This window comes from Aricia agestis, chromosome 14, assembly GCF_905147365.1.
Source record: "Aricia agestis chromosome 14, ilAriAges1.1, whole genome shotgun sequence".
Lineage (NCBI taxonomy): Eukaryota > Metazoa > Arthropoda > Insecta > Lepidoptera > Lycaenidae > Aricia > Aricia agestis.
The window spans coordinates 1,281,443-1,300,238 of NC_056419.1; the positions used below are offsets into that span (position 1 = coordinate 1,281,443).

At 38.6% G+C, this 18,796-nt stretch overlaps 1 protein-coding gene and 1 long non-coding RNA gene across 2 annotated transcripts in view; one reads left to right on the forward strand and one right to left on the reverse strand.

Annotated features, from left to right (window-relative positions):
- The window catches only part of LOC121733977 (organic cation transporter protein-like), a 41,470-nt gene extending 34,089 nt beyond the window's left edge, over positions 1-7,381 (reverse strand). The window contains exon 1 of the mRNA XM_042124392.1: positions 7,113-7,381. Coding sequence (XP_041980326.1) covers positions 7,113-7,267 — 155 coding nt within the window. The 5' untranslated portion in view covers positions 7,268-7,381. The remainder of the gene's footprint in view (positions 1-7,112) is intronic.
- A 5,164-nt stretch (positions 7,382-12,545) lies between these two features.
- On the forward strand, positions 12,546-18,134 carry LOC121733991. The gene is made up of 4 exons (XR_006036632.1): positions 12,546-12,698; positions 13,802-13,807; positions 16,617-16,619; positions 18,120-18,134. It is a non-coding gene; the product is annotated as an uncharacterized LOC121733991 (long non-coding RNA).
- The last annotated feature ends 662 nt before the right edge of the window (positions 18,135-18,796 follow it).

Below are 18,796 nucleotides of genomic sequence, written 5' to 3' on the forward strand. Positions count from 1 at the left end.
TTGACCGCTTGCCTGGCTTCGTCCGCGTCGTCGAATGAGTCTAAGTAATCGTCCATATAAAAGTTCCGTTCCGCAGCTTTAGCTACCTTCGGGTACTCTGAACTAAAGTTTTGCGCGTTTTTATTTTTAACATGAATGGCCACGCACGGCGATGAGGCTGCCCCAAAAATAAGCGAGGTCATACGGTATTCTCGCGGGGGGATGTTTCTATCGTCGCCTCGCCACAGAAAACGAAGGCTGTCGCGATCCGAATCAATCACTTTTATTTGTAAGAACATCTCTTTGATGTCCGCTACTACTGCTATTTTTCCTTCGCGGAACCTAACCAAAACGCCGAAAAGCGACTGCAATAAGTCGGGCCCGGTTAGTAGCGCATCATTCAAACATTTTCCCCCACATTTAGCCGCAGCGTCAAAAACCAGTCGCACCTTACCTTTTTGGGGATGAACCACTGAAAAATGAGGTAAGTACCAGGTGCGAGGTGATGTGGCTGGGGTGCTTACTAGTTCTGCGTAACCCGAACTTAGCAAGTTATTTACTTGTTTCGAATACTCTATTTTTAAGTTTAAGTTTTTATCTAATTTGTTCTCTAGATTGTACAGACGGCTTAGGGCTTGTTTCTTATTGTCCGGCATTACTTCATTGTCGGTTTTCCACAATAAGCCTGACTCATACCGATCGCAATCGTTCATTTTATTGCAAGTTCTATTTAAAACAGTTAACGCGCGCTCGTCCGGATCCGCTTTAGGTTTACGCGGCTCTATACCTAACGACTCTATGCTAAAATAATTCCTTATCAATTCAAACGCGGGATCCTCGGACTGCGACGTTCTTACGTGACTTATGAACTGAATATTATTTAAATTACGCGAGCTTGCGTCCTGCCCGTGCAGGACCCATCCTAATTTAGTTAACGACGCCACTGGCTGGCCCTTATTTCCGATACGTAATTGTCGAGACGTAATTAAGTGCCAGTTATCTTGGCCGATAAGTATCGTAGGCTTAGCCTGCTCGTAACACAGTTCGTCTTCTAATTCCGCTAGGTGGCTGCACTGTCTAACTAGGTCCTTGCTTACGGACTGCGGCGTAAGGTTCAAATTACTAATCGTGCTCGCGTTCATTTTTTCTAGATTTCGACTACACGCGCCGCGGATTGTTAGCGATATGTTGCACGATTCGGGGTCGTCAATTTGGTTACCGCCTACCCCTTCCAACTTAAGTAGCTGGCTGCGACCCCTGGGTGCTACACTGTCCGCTACCGTACGCTCAACTAGGGTCAATGTAGAGCCCTCGTCCAGCAAGGCGTATGTAGCGGTGGTGCCCACTGGGCCACTTATCTCAACCGGCACTACTTTGAGGTAGGTGTTTGACGCACGAACGTGATTTATTGAGCTAACATTGCCGCTTGCGGGCGGCGCTGCACTGCCGCTGCCGTGTAATAGCTTATTATGAGACGCTTCGCAACCGTTTATGCCGCACGGAATATATTTACATCTGATAGTTCTCCCGTGCGAGTTATTTAGACATCTAAAGCAAAGTTTACTATTTTTAGCTGCGTCCCATCTTTCCGATACGCTAAGTTTAATAAAATCTGCACAATTAATAGTCGTATGGGAGCCTGAACATACGGGACAATTATTTCTATTGGACGAGTTTGACGGCGCTTCCGTCGCGGAGCGTGGCGCCTCTGTCGCGGGGCGCGGCGTGCGATGCTTCGGCCTGAATGGTTCGGCCTTTTTAGCTGAGGGTTTGAACGCGGCTGCCACGGTATTACGCGGCTCGTACGTGACTTCGCAATCTGATCTATCACAGGAACTATCGCTATCATAACGCGTCGATCTATGAGTCCGTGTGCGAGTCGTGTTTACCGCGCGAGGTTTCATCTTGCCTCTCCTTTCCTCCCTAGCTGTTTCGTACGCGAACATCGCGCCGCACTGATCCGCCATAATATTTAAAAATCTAGCCATTAATTCGAGCTCCGGTGCTCCGGGTCGTTCAGATTTGAACTCGTACCACTTATATTTTAAAATAATATTTAACTTGTCGACTATTCGACCCACTAACTCGGGAGAATACAAATATTGTGGCTGGTTAAGTGACTTTATGGCCGCTACCGTGTTTGATATTTTACTCGCGAAACTACTAACATTGCGCCCGTCTTCCGTCATACGGGGTAAACGTTTTATGTTTTCGATTTCGGAGAGAATAAGTAGTTCTGGCCTGCCGTATCGCCGTTCTAGCGTATCTATTATTTCGTACGGGTCCGATACTGTGTATAGCAAAGATCTAACTGTTTCGCGGGCCGCGCCTCTTAATGCTTTTCTTAACCTAGCTACATTTTGAATGTCCGAGAACATATCCGCGGTGTCATTAAAAACGGATTTAAACGCCATCCACTCCGTAATTGTTCCGTCGAAGTGGGGCAACTCATGAATGAATTTAGGCGTCGCTTCCGACCTACTCGAATTGACCGCTTGAACTATCGCGTTGGCTAGCAATGTCATGTCGCTAAGCGACGTGTTACCGGCGCGCGGTTCGATGTTTTCGGTCGGACGCGGGTCTCGTCCCGGGTTTTGAGCGCTTGTTGACGGCCTAACACATTGCTCCGAGATCCAGCCTTCAACTCGGGTTTTATTCGATCTGGGTGGCTGGTCCGCGTCGGTGGATTCTCCTAGCTCTATCCTAGCTATTTCCAGCCGACTCATGGCAGCTGCGGACGCCGCCCTAGCCCGTGCTAGTTCGGAGTTGTGATACTCTAATTCGGCCTGCAACGCGGATAATTTGCTGCTTGCTCTGTCCCCGGGGACGTTAACTATAGTGCCCGGCGCACTTCCTACATTTTCGACTACGTTGTCGATTTGTGCGGGTACTGAATTTAGTTTGGCCCTAGCGTCGGTACGCGTGCTGCTCTCCGTCGTGTCTTCAACGCCGGTGCCTCTGCTCCATGTGTTGGTCTCGTGGGTCGTGGTCTGCCCTGACGATGGCGTCTCTTCCCGCGAGGGCGTGGACTTGCCCGAGCGCAACACACGCGCGTTCTCCATTGCGCACGAGGGGCCCTAACCTTAAAACTAACACTTTTCACTTTCACTTCACTTAATGTCTTTACCTATACGTAACGCGACCTACCAAGCCTACTACTAACAGCCCGGTCAGCTTGCTACCGCGGTGACGCCGAACCGGGAATAGGAATGCAGGGAATAGGAAGGTAGGAACCTCCCGGTAGAGGGCGCGGGCGCTCACGGGTGCATCAGAGTGCGGGAGGAATGTCCGCACCCGTCGTTGCGTGCCAACTTGTGGCCCCAGAGCGTTACCGTACCGTGCCGGCGGGGTCTGACTGTTCACCTGGGTAGGTGTGCGGAGGCGTCAGGTCATCCACAATGCTTCCGTGCGCTCTGCAGGGGCCGTTTAACACCGCTAGGTGGCCACGCACGTTAATGAGGATTGCTTCCAAGTAATTGGTGGAGGTAAGCAAAGCCAACCACCAACACTCGCGCGTACTTGTTTCTTTCTTCTTTCTTCAGAAGGTAGACGCTGGCCTTGGCTGCAGGGGCTTCGTCTCTTCTCCTGTGTTTTCTCTCTTCAGTCTTCTCTCTTCTCCGGGACTGGGCTGCCGTCTTCAGGGCGAGCTTCTCTCTTCTCCAGGGCTGGCTGCAATCTTCAGGGCGAGCTTCTTTCTTCACGAGCTGACGCAGTGATCCGGCTTCTGAAGGACCAGTTGTTGGCGACACGACAAACTCGGCGGGGCCGTGGTCGCCGGGTGGCAGAGCAGTGGACTGTATCTTGAAGGTGAAGGATGCCGGATAGAAGATTTCTGGAGAAGGAGGTGCAGGAGACGAGAAGGAAACACAGGAGTGAACTTGGTACTGCTTGGAGCGGAGTGTGGTGGAGCAGGGCTTACGCATGCATCTGCTTAGCTTGTCGGAAGTGAATGTGTATGCACCGAGAAAGTGCGTGTTTATATAGGAAATTTTGTACCGTTAGAACCCGTGGGGTTCTATCGGTTGTTGTCGAACGAATGCAGTCCGTTTATTGAAATATAACATTTTACACATAATATGACATCAAATGGGATTCTTATAAGCTAATACAATGGTAAACAAACATTCTTATAAGATAAATAAACAATAAAATGTGTAAAATAAAGCCATGTAAAAAAGAGACAACAATAGTTCGAGTGCAACTATGCAAGAAAGATACAGCAATAACAATTGTGTGAAACACACTACATTCCCGTGCGAAAGGGACAGCAATATTATAAAAATGAGACACAAGATAAACATTTTCCAATAGGAATTACTAATATGAAATCTTAAATCTAAGTGTAAACAAAAAGAGGGAATAAAACTAAGCTATTATTTACAATCTCTGTTGACCCTAGCATGACAAACATTTTTTCCCGCGTAGATCTATCATCGAAATAACACATTTTTATAGAGTTTTGTCGAGATAATGTCGAGATGTTGACATTATGAGACAAGTAGTTTTTAATTATCTCGAGAGTGACATATCTCGTTGGCGTATGCTAGGCAGGCAGCTCCCCCAATATTTCTCGGGTAAATGTCATTGAGAATCGAAACGAACTTGTGCCTAAAATAGAGAATTCATTGGAGAAAGTCTCTGAATGGTGTAGACATAACTTAGTCCAATTCAACCCCACCAAGACACAAGTCTACGCGTTTACCACTAAAAAGTCACCAATGGTCGTATATCCTCGTTTTGAGAGCACCTCTTTAACAATCTCCCCTAGCATGTGGTTATAGGCCGTGGCCTAGGGGCGGCAGCGTCCTAGGATGTCAGCGGCGTCTTTAAAGGCATTACCGATTTGGGGCGGCGGAAATAAAGTGGCCTATTTTATATTTTTTATGAGAGTAGCTACTCTCATAAAAAATATAAATTCGGCATTGTTTAGGAGACCAAACAGCGCACAATCCTGAATCGCACTTATCGTAGTTTCAGAGATCAGTGCCGGTTTTATCAGTACCAGCGCCCTGGCCGAGATATCTTCGGCGCCCAGGGTTCTGGTAAGTAGTATATTTTGTATTTTTGTTTAGTTTGCGTTCAAAATAATATATTGTTTGAAAACAAATATCAGAAGAGATTCTACGTTTTTATCGAAAACCTTAGATATCGTACGAATCAGCTTAGGTTGACAACCTACGTATACAGGTATTTTGTTATAGATAATAATATTTTATTTTGTATTTCGTCCAGGAAATGTCATAATAATGATTTAATTATTTTGGATCAAAATCAATAACAATAATTACCCGGAAGTACAAGCCGCGAAGCCTTCGGCAACGAAGATACAATTTTCCTGTCTCTTTTACCTCTTCCTTGCATACGAAACAAATTGCCCACTTGGCCCTTTAGCCGAGGCGTTTTCTTTATCGCATCTTTATAGAATCGCCGATCAAAATGTATGTAATTGACATTACACGAGTCGAACGCATCTTCGTATTATCGAACGCTTAAATCAATTCGATACATTTTGATCGGCGATTCTATAAAGTAGCAATAAAGGAAATGTCTTGGCTAAAGGGTATGATTATCATTTTTAGGGTTCCGTACCAAAAGGATAAAAACAGGACCCTATTACTAAGACTTCGTTGTCTGCCCGTCTGTCTGTCTCCAGGCTGTATCTCAAGAAACGCTATAGCTAGACTTCTGAAATTTTCACAGATTGTGTAAGTATATCTGTTGCCGCTATAACAACAAATATTAAAAATAAAATTAATATTTAAGGGGGGCTCCCGTATGGGAGTTCACGTTTGCTGTATAGCAAACGTGATTTTTTGGTCTTTTTTGCTCGGTAACAATAATGGCAACAGGTAGGTTGAAATTTTTACAAAGGCCTTAATTATATTATGTATACTTTGATAATAATAATAATAAAAATTTAATAAAATAAAAATTTAAGGCCCCCCTTCGCATACAAAAACACAATTTTTTGCCTATTTTTGCTCTATAACGGTACGGAACCCTTCGTGCGCGAGTCCAACTCGCACTTAGCTGATTTTTTTCAATGTAGATGGTAGATTTGTATAGTATCTGGCAGAATTTTGATGGATTCTCGCTACTTTGCCTTACGCGGAGAGTGCAGCATCATGGGGATGAGAAGATTTCTTGCCTGGAAAGTTCCACATACCCCGACCGATGTCCCCAATCCGCCGGGAATGCGGAAAGCATTTCCCATATTGCTTGTCTCATAAAAAATAATACTGGGCCTGTTTCACTGATAAGTGCCGGATAGGCTATCCACCACATAACTTGACAGATAGAGTATGGAGAATCTGTCAAATAAATTGTGGATAGTATCCGGCACTTTATCAGGAAGAGATGAAACAGGCCCCAAGACCATATTTTGAAGAAAAATCGTATGGGGAAACCTTTAATCGTAATAATTATTATTTAAAACACGCTTAATTATTATTACAAATTATATTTATTGTACCTACCGGCTACCGCACTGATTCTCACGCAGATATGAAACTTTAAACTTGTTTATTATTGTTAACTGGTTTAAACTGACTGAAAGAATATAATATTTTACCAAAATATTATATTTTTGAAGTAAACATTATTTCTAAACCAACGATTTGAATAAATATAGATACGACACCTCGAAGAAATTACTATTTTACCGTGAACGCCTTAGATATTATGCTTACTGTGTAAGGAAATTTATGTGCAAAAAACGTGTTTTTATTTCTGAATTTTTAAACAATTAATGTTTTCTGAAATACTTTTCTGCTTATTGACCTAAGTACCACTCATTTGTAAGTTTACAATATGCACTACTTATCTAATAAGTAATTAAGAAATATATAAGTATTTAAGTTACATATTTTACTGTGTAAATATTAGGTTGTTTACCATCCATCCATCTATATATTTTTTTATTTGAAAAGAAAAATGTTCCCATCTTTTTGGTAAAAGATTGTAAAAGATGGCCCCGTGCGAGTTTCTTTCGCCGGTTCTTCTCGCCGGGGTTCCCGTAGTCCCGTAGTCTCGACGTTCAAAATGTTCAAAAAGGGTATTTATTATATCTTTAAAGAAAAGAAAGATATTTTATATATTTATATTTATTTATTTACTTAAAAGTTAAAACCCACCTGTAATCCACCGCTGCAGCAGCAAAAATGTATTGACTGCTGTAAACCGCACTGAAGAAAATCGGCAGGAGGATCAGCCCGTATATCCGGACCTGGTACCAACCGAACTCCCCAACCTCCACCAGCACCTCGTCAAGATTCACCTCCTTCTTCATGACCACTAGCAACCACTAGCAACTAGCAACCACTAGCACCACTAGAACCACTAGCAACCACTCGCAACCACTAGCAACTACTAGCACCACTGAGACATGTCCGACCACTGCCGCGGGCGCCGCGCGTGTGTGGCAGCGTTGATAGGGAAAAGCGATACGGTTGTCATTTTCGAAGTGGACCTTATGTAGTTGAGATAAGGGCGACAGAGTGTTTATACAATGGTCTGAAGGTGTTTGGAAAAATTCTGACAGCATGCTATGGTTATTTCGCATTCAAATTTAACCATAAGTAATGGGCATAAGGCTCCTTGCTCGCGACGCCGCAGCGGCAGCGGTGCCGCTGCATTACTCATCCTTGTAAGTTGTACCTATTTCTATGGGCCCTTTCACACACCGCCACCGCCACGGCCAGCAGGCGCGGTCCGAAGGGGAGGAGGGGGGTCACAGCCCACAGGGACGTAGTCCCCCCAAAATCTAAGGCCAAATTGAAAAATCTCAAAATCTTTCCAAATAATAAAAGGACCGCACATAAAAAAGAAATGTTAGTGTAGTGACTAGTGAGTGACCCCCCCCCCCCTTTCAGGCTTCGACCGCGCCTGACGGCAAGAATCGTCGAATCGCAGATTATCAGAAAAGGTTGTTCAGGGAAGTAGCTAACGGAGTTTTAATGCAGCTGAAGCCACATGACCGATTTGGTCGTCAGCTCTTAGTCGATATAATATTATCAATGCGAAAGTGTGTCAGTCTATCTGTCTGTCTGTAGTACCTCTTCACGCCCAACCGATTTGCCCGGGAAAGGACACAAGATACTTTTTATATCTAAGTTATTATAAATAGAAGGCACGTTAGTTGACAATATTATACGTCTACTTTCTGAAAACGTAGGTAATGACTTGTGATTTGTGAATGGTTAACATGACTTTCGATTCGATAATGTTATCAGAAAATTATGTTTTAATACTTTCTAATCGTACTCAGCTAATTCCTCTAATCCTTACAGCTTACTAGCTGACCCGGCAAACGTTTTGTCATATAGGTACTTAATACATTACTTATTTCAAAAATTAAGTAAGTAAATAAAAAGTAAAAAACTATTCTCAAGCCTAACGAATGATTTAAATAATCGGCCAAGTTCGAGTTGGACTCACGCATAAAGGGTTCCGTACCGCTATAAATCGAAAGTTGGAAAAAATTGTGTTTTTTTGTATAGGAAATTAACCCCCTTAAATATTTATTTAATTTTATTATTATAATTGAAGACATGAATGGATGAACCGGGTATCTAACATTTTAGAACATGAGAACAATTACAATTTTTTTCTCTTATAATTTGAACAAACCTTGGAACTCACTGCAACATCTAGCTAATATATTTAACTATGTATTACATAGAATCCACATATTATTATGTTTTATTTTAAATAATTTTCCTGGTCTGAAAGCCTTCGTTTATCCAAAAAAAAAAGCCAGTTTTCAAATTGTTATTTATCCACATCATTCACTCATATCTTCAATTATTATGAAAATAAAAATATAATTAAGGATTTTCTGAGTATTTCAAGTACCACCTTTAGCCATTATTGATAACGAGCAAAAAAGGCCAAAAAATCACGTTTGTTGTATGGGATAAACATTTGAAAATTAATTATTAATTAAATATTAATTTTATTTTGTTTTTAGTATTTGTTGTTATAGCGGCAACAGAAATACACAATCTGTGAAAAATTCAGATGTCTAGCTATAGCGGTTCTTGAGATACAGCCTGGAGACAGACGGACAGACATCAAAGTCTCACTAATAGGGTCCCGTTTTTAACCCTTTGGGTACAGAACCCTAAAAGGCCTCATTATGAGTGTGCCAATATGGGTACCAATTTTTAATGGTTTATTTTAGCGTTATCTAGTAATCATTAAGTAATTAATTATTATAGATTAAGTACTAGTTAACGCTCACACCGAAAGTTGTTTATTTCGAAACCGTACATTTTTCCGGGATAAAAAGAATCCTATGTCCTTTCCCGGGATTCAAAACATTAACATACCAAATCTGATTCAGCGGTTTGGCCGTAAAGTGGTGGCAGACAGACTCACTTTCACATAATATTTTATAATTATAATAATATTAGCAAAATCTTCAGCGGTTTGGGCGTGAAGAGGTAACAGACAGACAGATAAAAAGACATACACCTTAGTATTTATAATATTAGTATGGATTTTGTATTTACTACATTCTAAAATCTAAGCAAGTCGTGGACATAATAGTCCTAATAACCTCTGAACGGACAGTGACATAAAGAACAAAATAAAACACCTCGTATGTAACATATTAATTATATTTTCAGTATATTATTTACATCAACATCAAAGACTACTAGTGTACAGTAACAGTATATAGTATGTACAATGTACATGTGTATACAGTAAAGGTTATATAACGGGTATTGCAATCTATTTTAACGTTTGTTAACTTCTGACCGATTATGAAGAGATAGATTATTTTAGAAAACGGATGATCTTTATTAGAGCAGCGCCATCTAGTTTTTAAATCAGCAAACGTAATAATTATTTTTACAGACATTTTATTATAATTTTTGCTTTTATTTGACTTAAATATTTTCAAATAGGAATAAAATAGACAATGTCTGGTATTACACATTGAAATTAAATAGATATTAAATTTTAACCTTGTAAACTCTCACAAATAAATTAACTTTACAAAGTAACAAAACGTCCTAAACTAAGCTACGCTAAAAATAACAATATCTTTATACCTCTGATAACCCAAAACCTTGTTCTACTATTATAACCCCGTCCATGGCTTGATATTAATTCTTAAAACAACTTAATTGCAATTCAAAATATCTAGTCGTACTCAGATAATAAATATAAAAATTGGTAACAAAAAATTAACACTTTAAATGGAATCATTGTATTTTACTGTATATTAAGAGGATTCCACACCGCCGTTTTTTCATACAAACGCTGTCCCCTGTTTCCTCCCTGGATAACGCCGGTAGAGTTATGATTTTTTCCTGAATATCTATGGCCACTATTAGCATGTCCCTATGTTTTCTTTTTTTTCATAATTTAATTATTAAAAAAGATAAGAACGTCCAAAAACCCAAAAAAATGGCCAGATTTTCCTCTGTGTTCAAACACCCAGAAAACAAAACTGGCTAGAATATACAAAAAAAATAAAACATAGGAACACAGCTCAAGCCTTGCTTTAATTCTTAATGAAAAAACTTAAATCGGTTAAGTTTTGGAGAAGGAATCAGCGGACAACGAATCGAAGATTTTCTGTTCTTTTATTAGAACTTTTGTCGTGTTGTCTCTATCGCGCTCTGCGGTGGGAGACTTGAGATTGGTGAGACAGCAATACATTTATACCTATTTTCAATTTCTCTTGCCCCTGGTGTATCCTCTTAACCCCCTCACTAACAAAAAATGTTACATAATGGCTATGCTATACAATATTTTGGCATCGTTTAATGGGTTAAATAGGTATAGAAGAGATGCTTGATAGACTAGCAGGCTTAGCATGTCCACAGTAGAAATGCGAAAGAATAGAAACGCTGACAGTTTTTGCGGACAAACTAGACAGATTTCCTTTGGTAACCCATTACTTCGTCTACTTTACCGTAAGAATAAATCTTTCTATGGTGGGCCTGCTGTAGGCTTAGTATGGTCACCGTAGAAGCGGTTTCTTTCTTCGGAAGAATAGACAAAGTGACAGATTGACATAGGTAACCCGCCATTTTGTCTCTAAAATCTGTTAGTATGTACGTCAATGCTTTCCCGTTTCTATGTTGTTATGTTAAGTTTGCTAGGCAAATAATTGTATAAGGTTTTTTATTAGTGAGGGGGGACTATTTCTAATTGAATTATTGATACAGGTACATTATTGGAAAATATATAATTATCCCTGCTGTGGTTTAGACATTATACAATGTTATATTATTGTAGGTCAAGTAACTTTTCTCACGTATCATACAATCAATAAAACATGGATATTTTTATTAGTAACAGGTATGTGATTATGTTTATTATATGTTTTGTGTCTGCTAGCTTAAAATTGTTATAAATATTATAATTATTATATTTCATCGTTCAAACGACCACTACCTAGCGATCTACAATACGCCCAAAACTCACTTTTAAAGCTATTATAAATATTTCATACCAATTATAATACCATACACGACTACTAACATACAAAACCTGAAAGATATATTTTGACAAGCTTCAGATATATTTAAGAACACATAATATTATAACATTGTAAAACAATTTATTACTTGTATTGGGGTTGAAACCGAAGCCATCACAAATTTTGATTGTTCTAACTGATATAATTTGACTGAACAAAGACATGAACATAACTATAGTTTCAAAAACAAGCTTGGTCCCAAGAGGCTAAGGTTATAAGAAGGTATTGCTTTTATAAAAGCTGCATATCGGAATGACTAATATGTTTATAATTCTATTTTTAATTGACTTCCAAAAAGTAAAGGTTCTATATTCGGCTGTATATGACTTTTGTTCTTAATGATTATTAATGTCTCACCAAATTGGGTTTTTGTGAATCTTTTGTCTAAATATCACGCTCTCTTTAAGAAATACAAAGAACAAGAGAGACTGTTGACTTATTAATGAATTTGATAGACAATAATAAAAATAATAAACTTTTATCACTGACATAGTATGTACTACGTACTAGACTCGACAACTCAACGCAATGCTTGGTCACATTCAACATAATCTATATAGCAGCAGTGCACTTAGTCGCCCGCGAGCTCTTTTGCGCGCCAGACGTACCACAATCAAAAACGAAACCAAAAAAGTCGCAAAAATGCCTAGTTGTTGGTTAAGATACTGCAAAAATGATTCCAGTAACACTTCCAAATGCAACGGAATAACATTTCATCTGTATTAGCATACTTATTTAATTATTTTCAATTAAAATACGAACATTCAATTACTAGGCGAAGACGCGCGCCATTTTGCATAGAGTAGTAGATTCAGAGTGTAATGTAGGCAGAATACAGATCTATGATAAGACGACGATGAATGAAGTACTTACTCACGTAGACGAGTTTGTATTTTGGTAATATGTATTTAAAATATTACGTACATTATACATGCGTACATTATAATAATTTTATTATGGTACATATTTGAAAATATTTAAGTAATTTAAATAAGGTAATTAGCTATAGGGGACTATGGATCCATATTAATTATAAATTTTATAAAAAAGTGATTTTTTATTTTTATTTTATCTACTTACTCAAATAGATTCTGCATTCATTCGAGTGTAGGCACAAAACTGTGTCACTTCTGCGGTACTGATCTATAGCAATCACCGCCCCGCCTTCCACCCCGCTCATGCCTCAAGTGCGACATGTTTTTTGTTCGCAATAGCTGCTCTAGTACGTAGTACTTACTACCTCAGAGTACGTAGTACTGACTTTTATTTTTAATATTTATAAAGTTAATTTAAAACTACAACAAATAAAATATATGCTAGATCCATTATTATTTATCGTTTAAGTTTATGTATAAAAGTTTTTAACCGACCTCCCCGAAAATGGAGTGGTTTTTTAAGTTCTCAATTAGAAAACCTGCTTTAAAAGTTGAATAATAATTCAATAACTTAATCAAAGATAAACATGGGATAGTATTATTTGCTGATGATACATCGCTTACATTTAATATCAAACGGCTTAATGCGTGTTATGACGAAGTAAATAATGCTCTCTCAAAGATTGTACATTGGTTCAGCGTTAATAATCTTTAACTCAATAGTAAAAAACCAAATGTATTAAATTCACACTGCCCAATGTAAGGCAAACGGAAACCAATGTGCTTTTAAATGGTGATACTATGGAACTAGTGGATACAGCTGTATTTTTAGGTATAACACTAGATTCCAAGCTTCAGTGGGGCCCTCATATTGCTGGGTTGGCCGACAGACTCAGTTCAGCAGCTTAAGCAGTAAGAAAGATAAGACTTACTTACTGCATATGCTGATTCTGATGAAACAACAGCACGTCTAGTGTATTTTAGTTATTTACTTAGTTATGTACTTTCATAGTATTATGTCCTACTCCATTTTGCTGTGGGGCAATGCTGCAGATATAAATACAATTTTTGTGCTGCAGAAGCGAGCTGTTCGGGCAATCTATAAGCTAGCCCGTAATACTTCACTTAGAGAAAAATTTAAGGAAACTGGAATCTTAACTGTTGCTTCTCAATATGTCCTATCAAATGTATTATATGTTAAAAAGAATATATATGAATTCAAGAAAAAATGTGATACCCATGGGAGAAATACTCGTAATAAACATAAGCTTCAAATTCCGGTTACTAGACTTACTAAAGTCAAAAATTCTTTTAAAGGTCAATGTATACGCCTTTATAATAAAATCCCAGAAAACGTTCAAAATCTCTCAATTAATAAATTTAAAAAAGTTGTTAAAGAACGTTTGTGTACCAAAGCATACTATAAGGTTACTGATTTCATGAATGATAGTACACCGTGGGAATAAGGTCGCCCCCTGCAGAGCTGTTTCTGTATATTATTTTATTGTAATATTGTACACTGGTTGTATTTAGTTTTTTTTATTTCTTATTTAGTCATAATGTCATTGTAATTTTCCATCTTTTTGGTAAAAGATGGCCCCGTGCGAGTTTCTTACGCCGGTTCTTCTCGCCGGGTTAGTTCCCGAACTGGTGTGAACCGGTGAACCGGCGGTGGTAGGCCCCAGTAGCAACAACGTTCGGAAAACGTTTGAAAAAACTTATTCTGAATAAAAAATTTTGACTTTGACTTTGACTACTTTTAACTTGAATATTATATATGATAGTCGTATACTTTACAAAATGAGTAAATGACATATATTTTTACGAAATAAATCTTCTAAAACCACTACATTGCATTTACGAAGTGTACAAGTTCTAGAAATCATACCAAGTGTTCATGCCTTTCTTCAGACATTATTTAAATAATGGACACACAAAAATGTAGATGGCGCTAAATTGCAAGAAATTGACAACCAATACTTAGTGATTCTATAAAATTCTAGATTCTATGGTCCACTAAGTGAGTCACAGAGCTATATTTTATCTATACATATAATAAAATCGTAGGAAAGTCAATTCTGTACATTGAAAATTTTTGAAGAATAATACTTGCGACGTGATCTACAATCGATATAGAAGCCAAAAATATAGTTTTTAGAATTTTTGTCTGTTTGTCTGTATGTATGTCCGGGGTAAACTCAGAAAGTGCTGGATGGATTTACTTCAAATTTTGCACGCATATTACTTACAGGTTGGGTCAACACATTCTGCGCCCCCCCCCCCAAACCTCCTTCCCCCCCCTTAAAATTTTCCTCTACACAAAACTATGTCACCGACTTACATTTCTCCTTTTTAAAGAACAAAGTTAAAAACTAAACATACCGTTTTCGAGTGTCATTTGATTTGGGGGGGCCCAAACCCCCCCCCCCCCCCCCCATGAATCTGTTACTTATAATGAAATGGTATCGTGGCGTTTTCTCCTTTTTAGGAACAAAGTAAGTCATCTATATCTATACATATAATAAAATCGTGGGAAAGTCAATTCTGTACATCGAATATTTTTGAAAAATAATACTTGGGACGTGATCTACTATGCTGACGCGGACGAAGTCGCGGGCACCAGCTCTGCTTCTTGGTTTATACTGTTGCGGTACCCACAATTCACCTAACAATCCTATCGAAGTTTCGGAGAACGGAAAGATATATACAACGTCTGAAATGACGTCAGTGGGCTCCGGCCTGACCGAGCATGCATGCTATCTCGCTCGGTCGGAAGATCTTCCTTTTCGGCCGCCACTAACGTTAAAATACCATAGAAAAAAAAGCTAAAAATGTAGAGTTTTTACGTTTTCCCATTTAAGAAGAATCTTCGTCATTACGAGTATATAATATTATTTATCTCAAAGTATTTACATAAGACAACATTGAACATTAAAAACGAAGGCTAAAGAACAATATACACCCGAATACCTAATTTATATCTCACTATAAATTTATTGAAATTGATCACAAGACAAACGTTTATAATTGCTCCAACACAACAGTTTTATAACTTTATAAAACGAGCTATAGGAAATTTAAGGAATGTTCCGCTAAAATAAGGTTTTATGCAGGAAAAGAAGAAAATATAGTAAATAATATTATGTACTATGCAGTATTTAAATACATAATTTCCAAAAAAAATTGTCGAAATTAACCGAAATATGTCGAAATAATCGTCATCGGCTTGACCGAGCACTACTGCTAACTATCTTGCTCGGTCGGAAGATCTTCCTTTAGGGTTCCCAATCATACTCCCAGAAAGTTATAAAACTGTCATCTGGACGCACCATAATATAATATCAGCGACACACGACACCAATATATTAAAATTCGATGAAGATATGAGAATTAAACACTATAGCCCCACTCAAACGCTACTCAAAATTAAGAGTTTCTCAAGACAGCAGTCTTTATCCTTCTATAGTTTGATCGCCGAAATTGAGAAAAAATGTCCATTGACCTGTCAAAAAACATTGATATCTCGTTTACCAGATACCAATACTTGTCTGCGTGTAAAAGAGACAGATAGTAGGTCAATGCCCAAATTACTTCTAATCGACGACTATAAATCGATGGACCAGAATAGAACTAGTGTCTTTATTGAGCTTTTAACTTTGAGAAGCCTTTGCCAGCAAATCTCACGTCAAGAGAATCTTTGAACATCGACTAAAAAAGATTACAAATCCTATCAATAATTTGGAACTTTTAAATTTTTAGGGACTTTAGGAATATTTTGACCAGTTTTGATAATAATATTTATGTAAGTACTACATTCTCAATATCTTTTGGATACTGTTGTTTTCGATGTCCTTTCCTACTAAACATGATTTCGAAGGACATTTACGACATTTAGTTGCAGTTTACGTATTTATTTCGTATCGAGCTAATTACAAATTAAAATTATCATTAAATTGTGACTTTCTTGACGATTAAAGGTAGCTTTCGGATCATGGCGACCGCGACCCGAGACCGCGACGCGAGACCGCGACCCACTTTATATGAATTAATAGGAAGTACTGACGGATGCAAGCGACCGAGTCGCGCGACGTTTGGGCGTGGCCATCATATAAAGCAGTGGGTAGCGGTCTCGCGTCGCGGTCGCCTTGATCCGAATGCTACCTTATTATAATAGAAAAACAAATACTTTGATTCCAATACGCTAAAAAGCGCTACCAAAATCTTATATTACAGGCTGCTTCCTCCTCACAATAACATGCTAAGAGTCAGTTCACAACGAAATAAGGCGAAACGTGATCAAGCGATGAAATCTTAAATTCCCCACCTTTTGGTGTGAAATGACCACAGACATAGATCGAAATAGATACCGCATGTTCCTCCATTTGTGTGAAAACGAGCGTGCCACGTTTTTTCCTAGCTACTGTGACGTACCGATGGTAAGAAACGTGTCCATTATGTAAGCCAATGTTTCTATTCGAATTTCTACAGCTCAATAGAGTACAATTAGGCATTTAGGCATTTTTAAAATTCCGATTGACGTCCGATTTCGATAGCAGACTAAAGAACAGACTTTCGAAAGACAAGCATTACTCGTCGTTGTACATACACATGCGGTATCTATCTAGATCTATATTATCTGTGGAAATGAGCCTAAGTACCACTCAAATTAAGTAGCGCCGGCATTCGCTGTTAATCTAAACTCAACTACCACACCTAACTTATAAATGACTTCGAGTATAACAGCACCAATGTAATTATTCTACTGTAGGACGCGCACAACTTTTTCATCGGCATTAATTTTAACAAAACCACTTCAAACAGTATTTCCTCATCATGGGACCATCTGTGACGTGTCATCTTTCTAACAAAAAAATAATCATTAAAATCGGTTCATAAACGTCGAAGTTATATGCAAACAGACAAACATAATTATAAACGGTCGAATTGAGAAAACTCCTTCTTATATTTTGAAGTCGGTTAAAAATGAAGAGCTTATGTTCGATTTTTAAGGTCATTTTGGTGGGCGGGCTTACTCGTAGATCAGTGATCAAGCGCGTCTTTATTGGTTGATCGAGATCAAAAGGTGACATGTTATTGGCGGCTTTAGTACTATCAGAGAAGTTGTCTCATATATTATATACGCATACGGCAGACAGACAGACAGATTTACGTTATTTAGTCGGGTTATGTCAAGTCATCATTGACTAACATTGACTTGACATAACCCGACTAAATAACCTAAATCTAAGGTCTGTCATCTACCTATGAATAAAATTATCGGATGTTACGTTATTTGTAGATAATTAACACATGCGCAGATTGTCCGTCGTAACTTCCCACACACCAGAACCCGCGAAGAGGCTCCGGGTGGGAAACCATGGTCAGGGGCTATACCCCTCTACATGGGAAAATACAAATTGTTTTTAATACCGTTTTGGGAAAAACCCCCGCGACAGAACGCGGGGAAAACCATGAATGAGCGACCAAATACCACGCCTGACCAGGCCACAATCGAGCATCAGATTGTCCCCTTTAGTATGGGCGGTCTTAAAGTTGTGCGCGGCTTACACACACCGTTCAGTGTTATTTTACCTTGCAATTTCCTCGTTCCGTTGGCGACACGATCCAAGGAAAAATAACTTTGAACGCGTTTAAAACAACACTTATACGAATAAATACAATAAATTTATATTTTTAATCTATAACCCAAATTTTGACATTTAAATATTCGATTCAAGGTACCATTCGAGAAATTCATTCACAGGCAGATGGCTGATCTACGTCATTTGGTCGGGTTACGTCTTAGCCCTGTCAATCACGATCACAGGATATTATAGTACTGCAGTGTTTTCACTCTAAGGGCAGCACCAGTATAAAAAGCAAACAAAAAGTTTTCTCTCAATATTTTGATATGATGTGTGCAACATGTCAGAGTCTGGTCGGATTATTATTTAATGTGCTAGTAGCGCCCTCTACACCGAACTTTGTGTATTATGAGACTATATCTTCGTCGGTAGGGTTATAACATAACCCGACCAAACGACGAAGATCCGCCATCCGCCAATATATCAATTTCTCGATACATAAGTATTAGAGACATAAAGCAGTAACAAATCTTACATAGAATATTGTTTAATTTACGTAATTTACTCTTCACATAACATATAAGCAAATTGATGCATACTTAAGCATCATATATTATTCTTTTTCGCCGCAAAGTCGGTTAAACACAGAATTAACATAAGATGTTATTTACGAAGCCTTGACTATAATATCTAAACTAAAGTTTCCCTAGCATATTAAATATTTATGTTAGTTGGGGTAAGATAATAAAGTTTGTTTTAAAAGTGGCTTTTCGAACCTTGCCGCGCGACCGACAAACATTCAAACAAAATGCCACTTTATGAAAGAGGCTAGGCCGCCGAATGTGAGCGAATGTTACGCA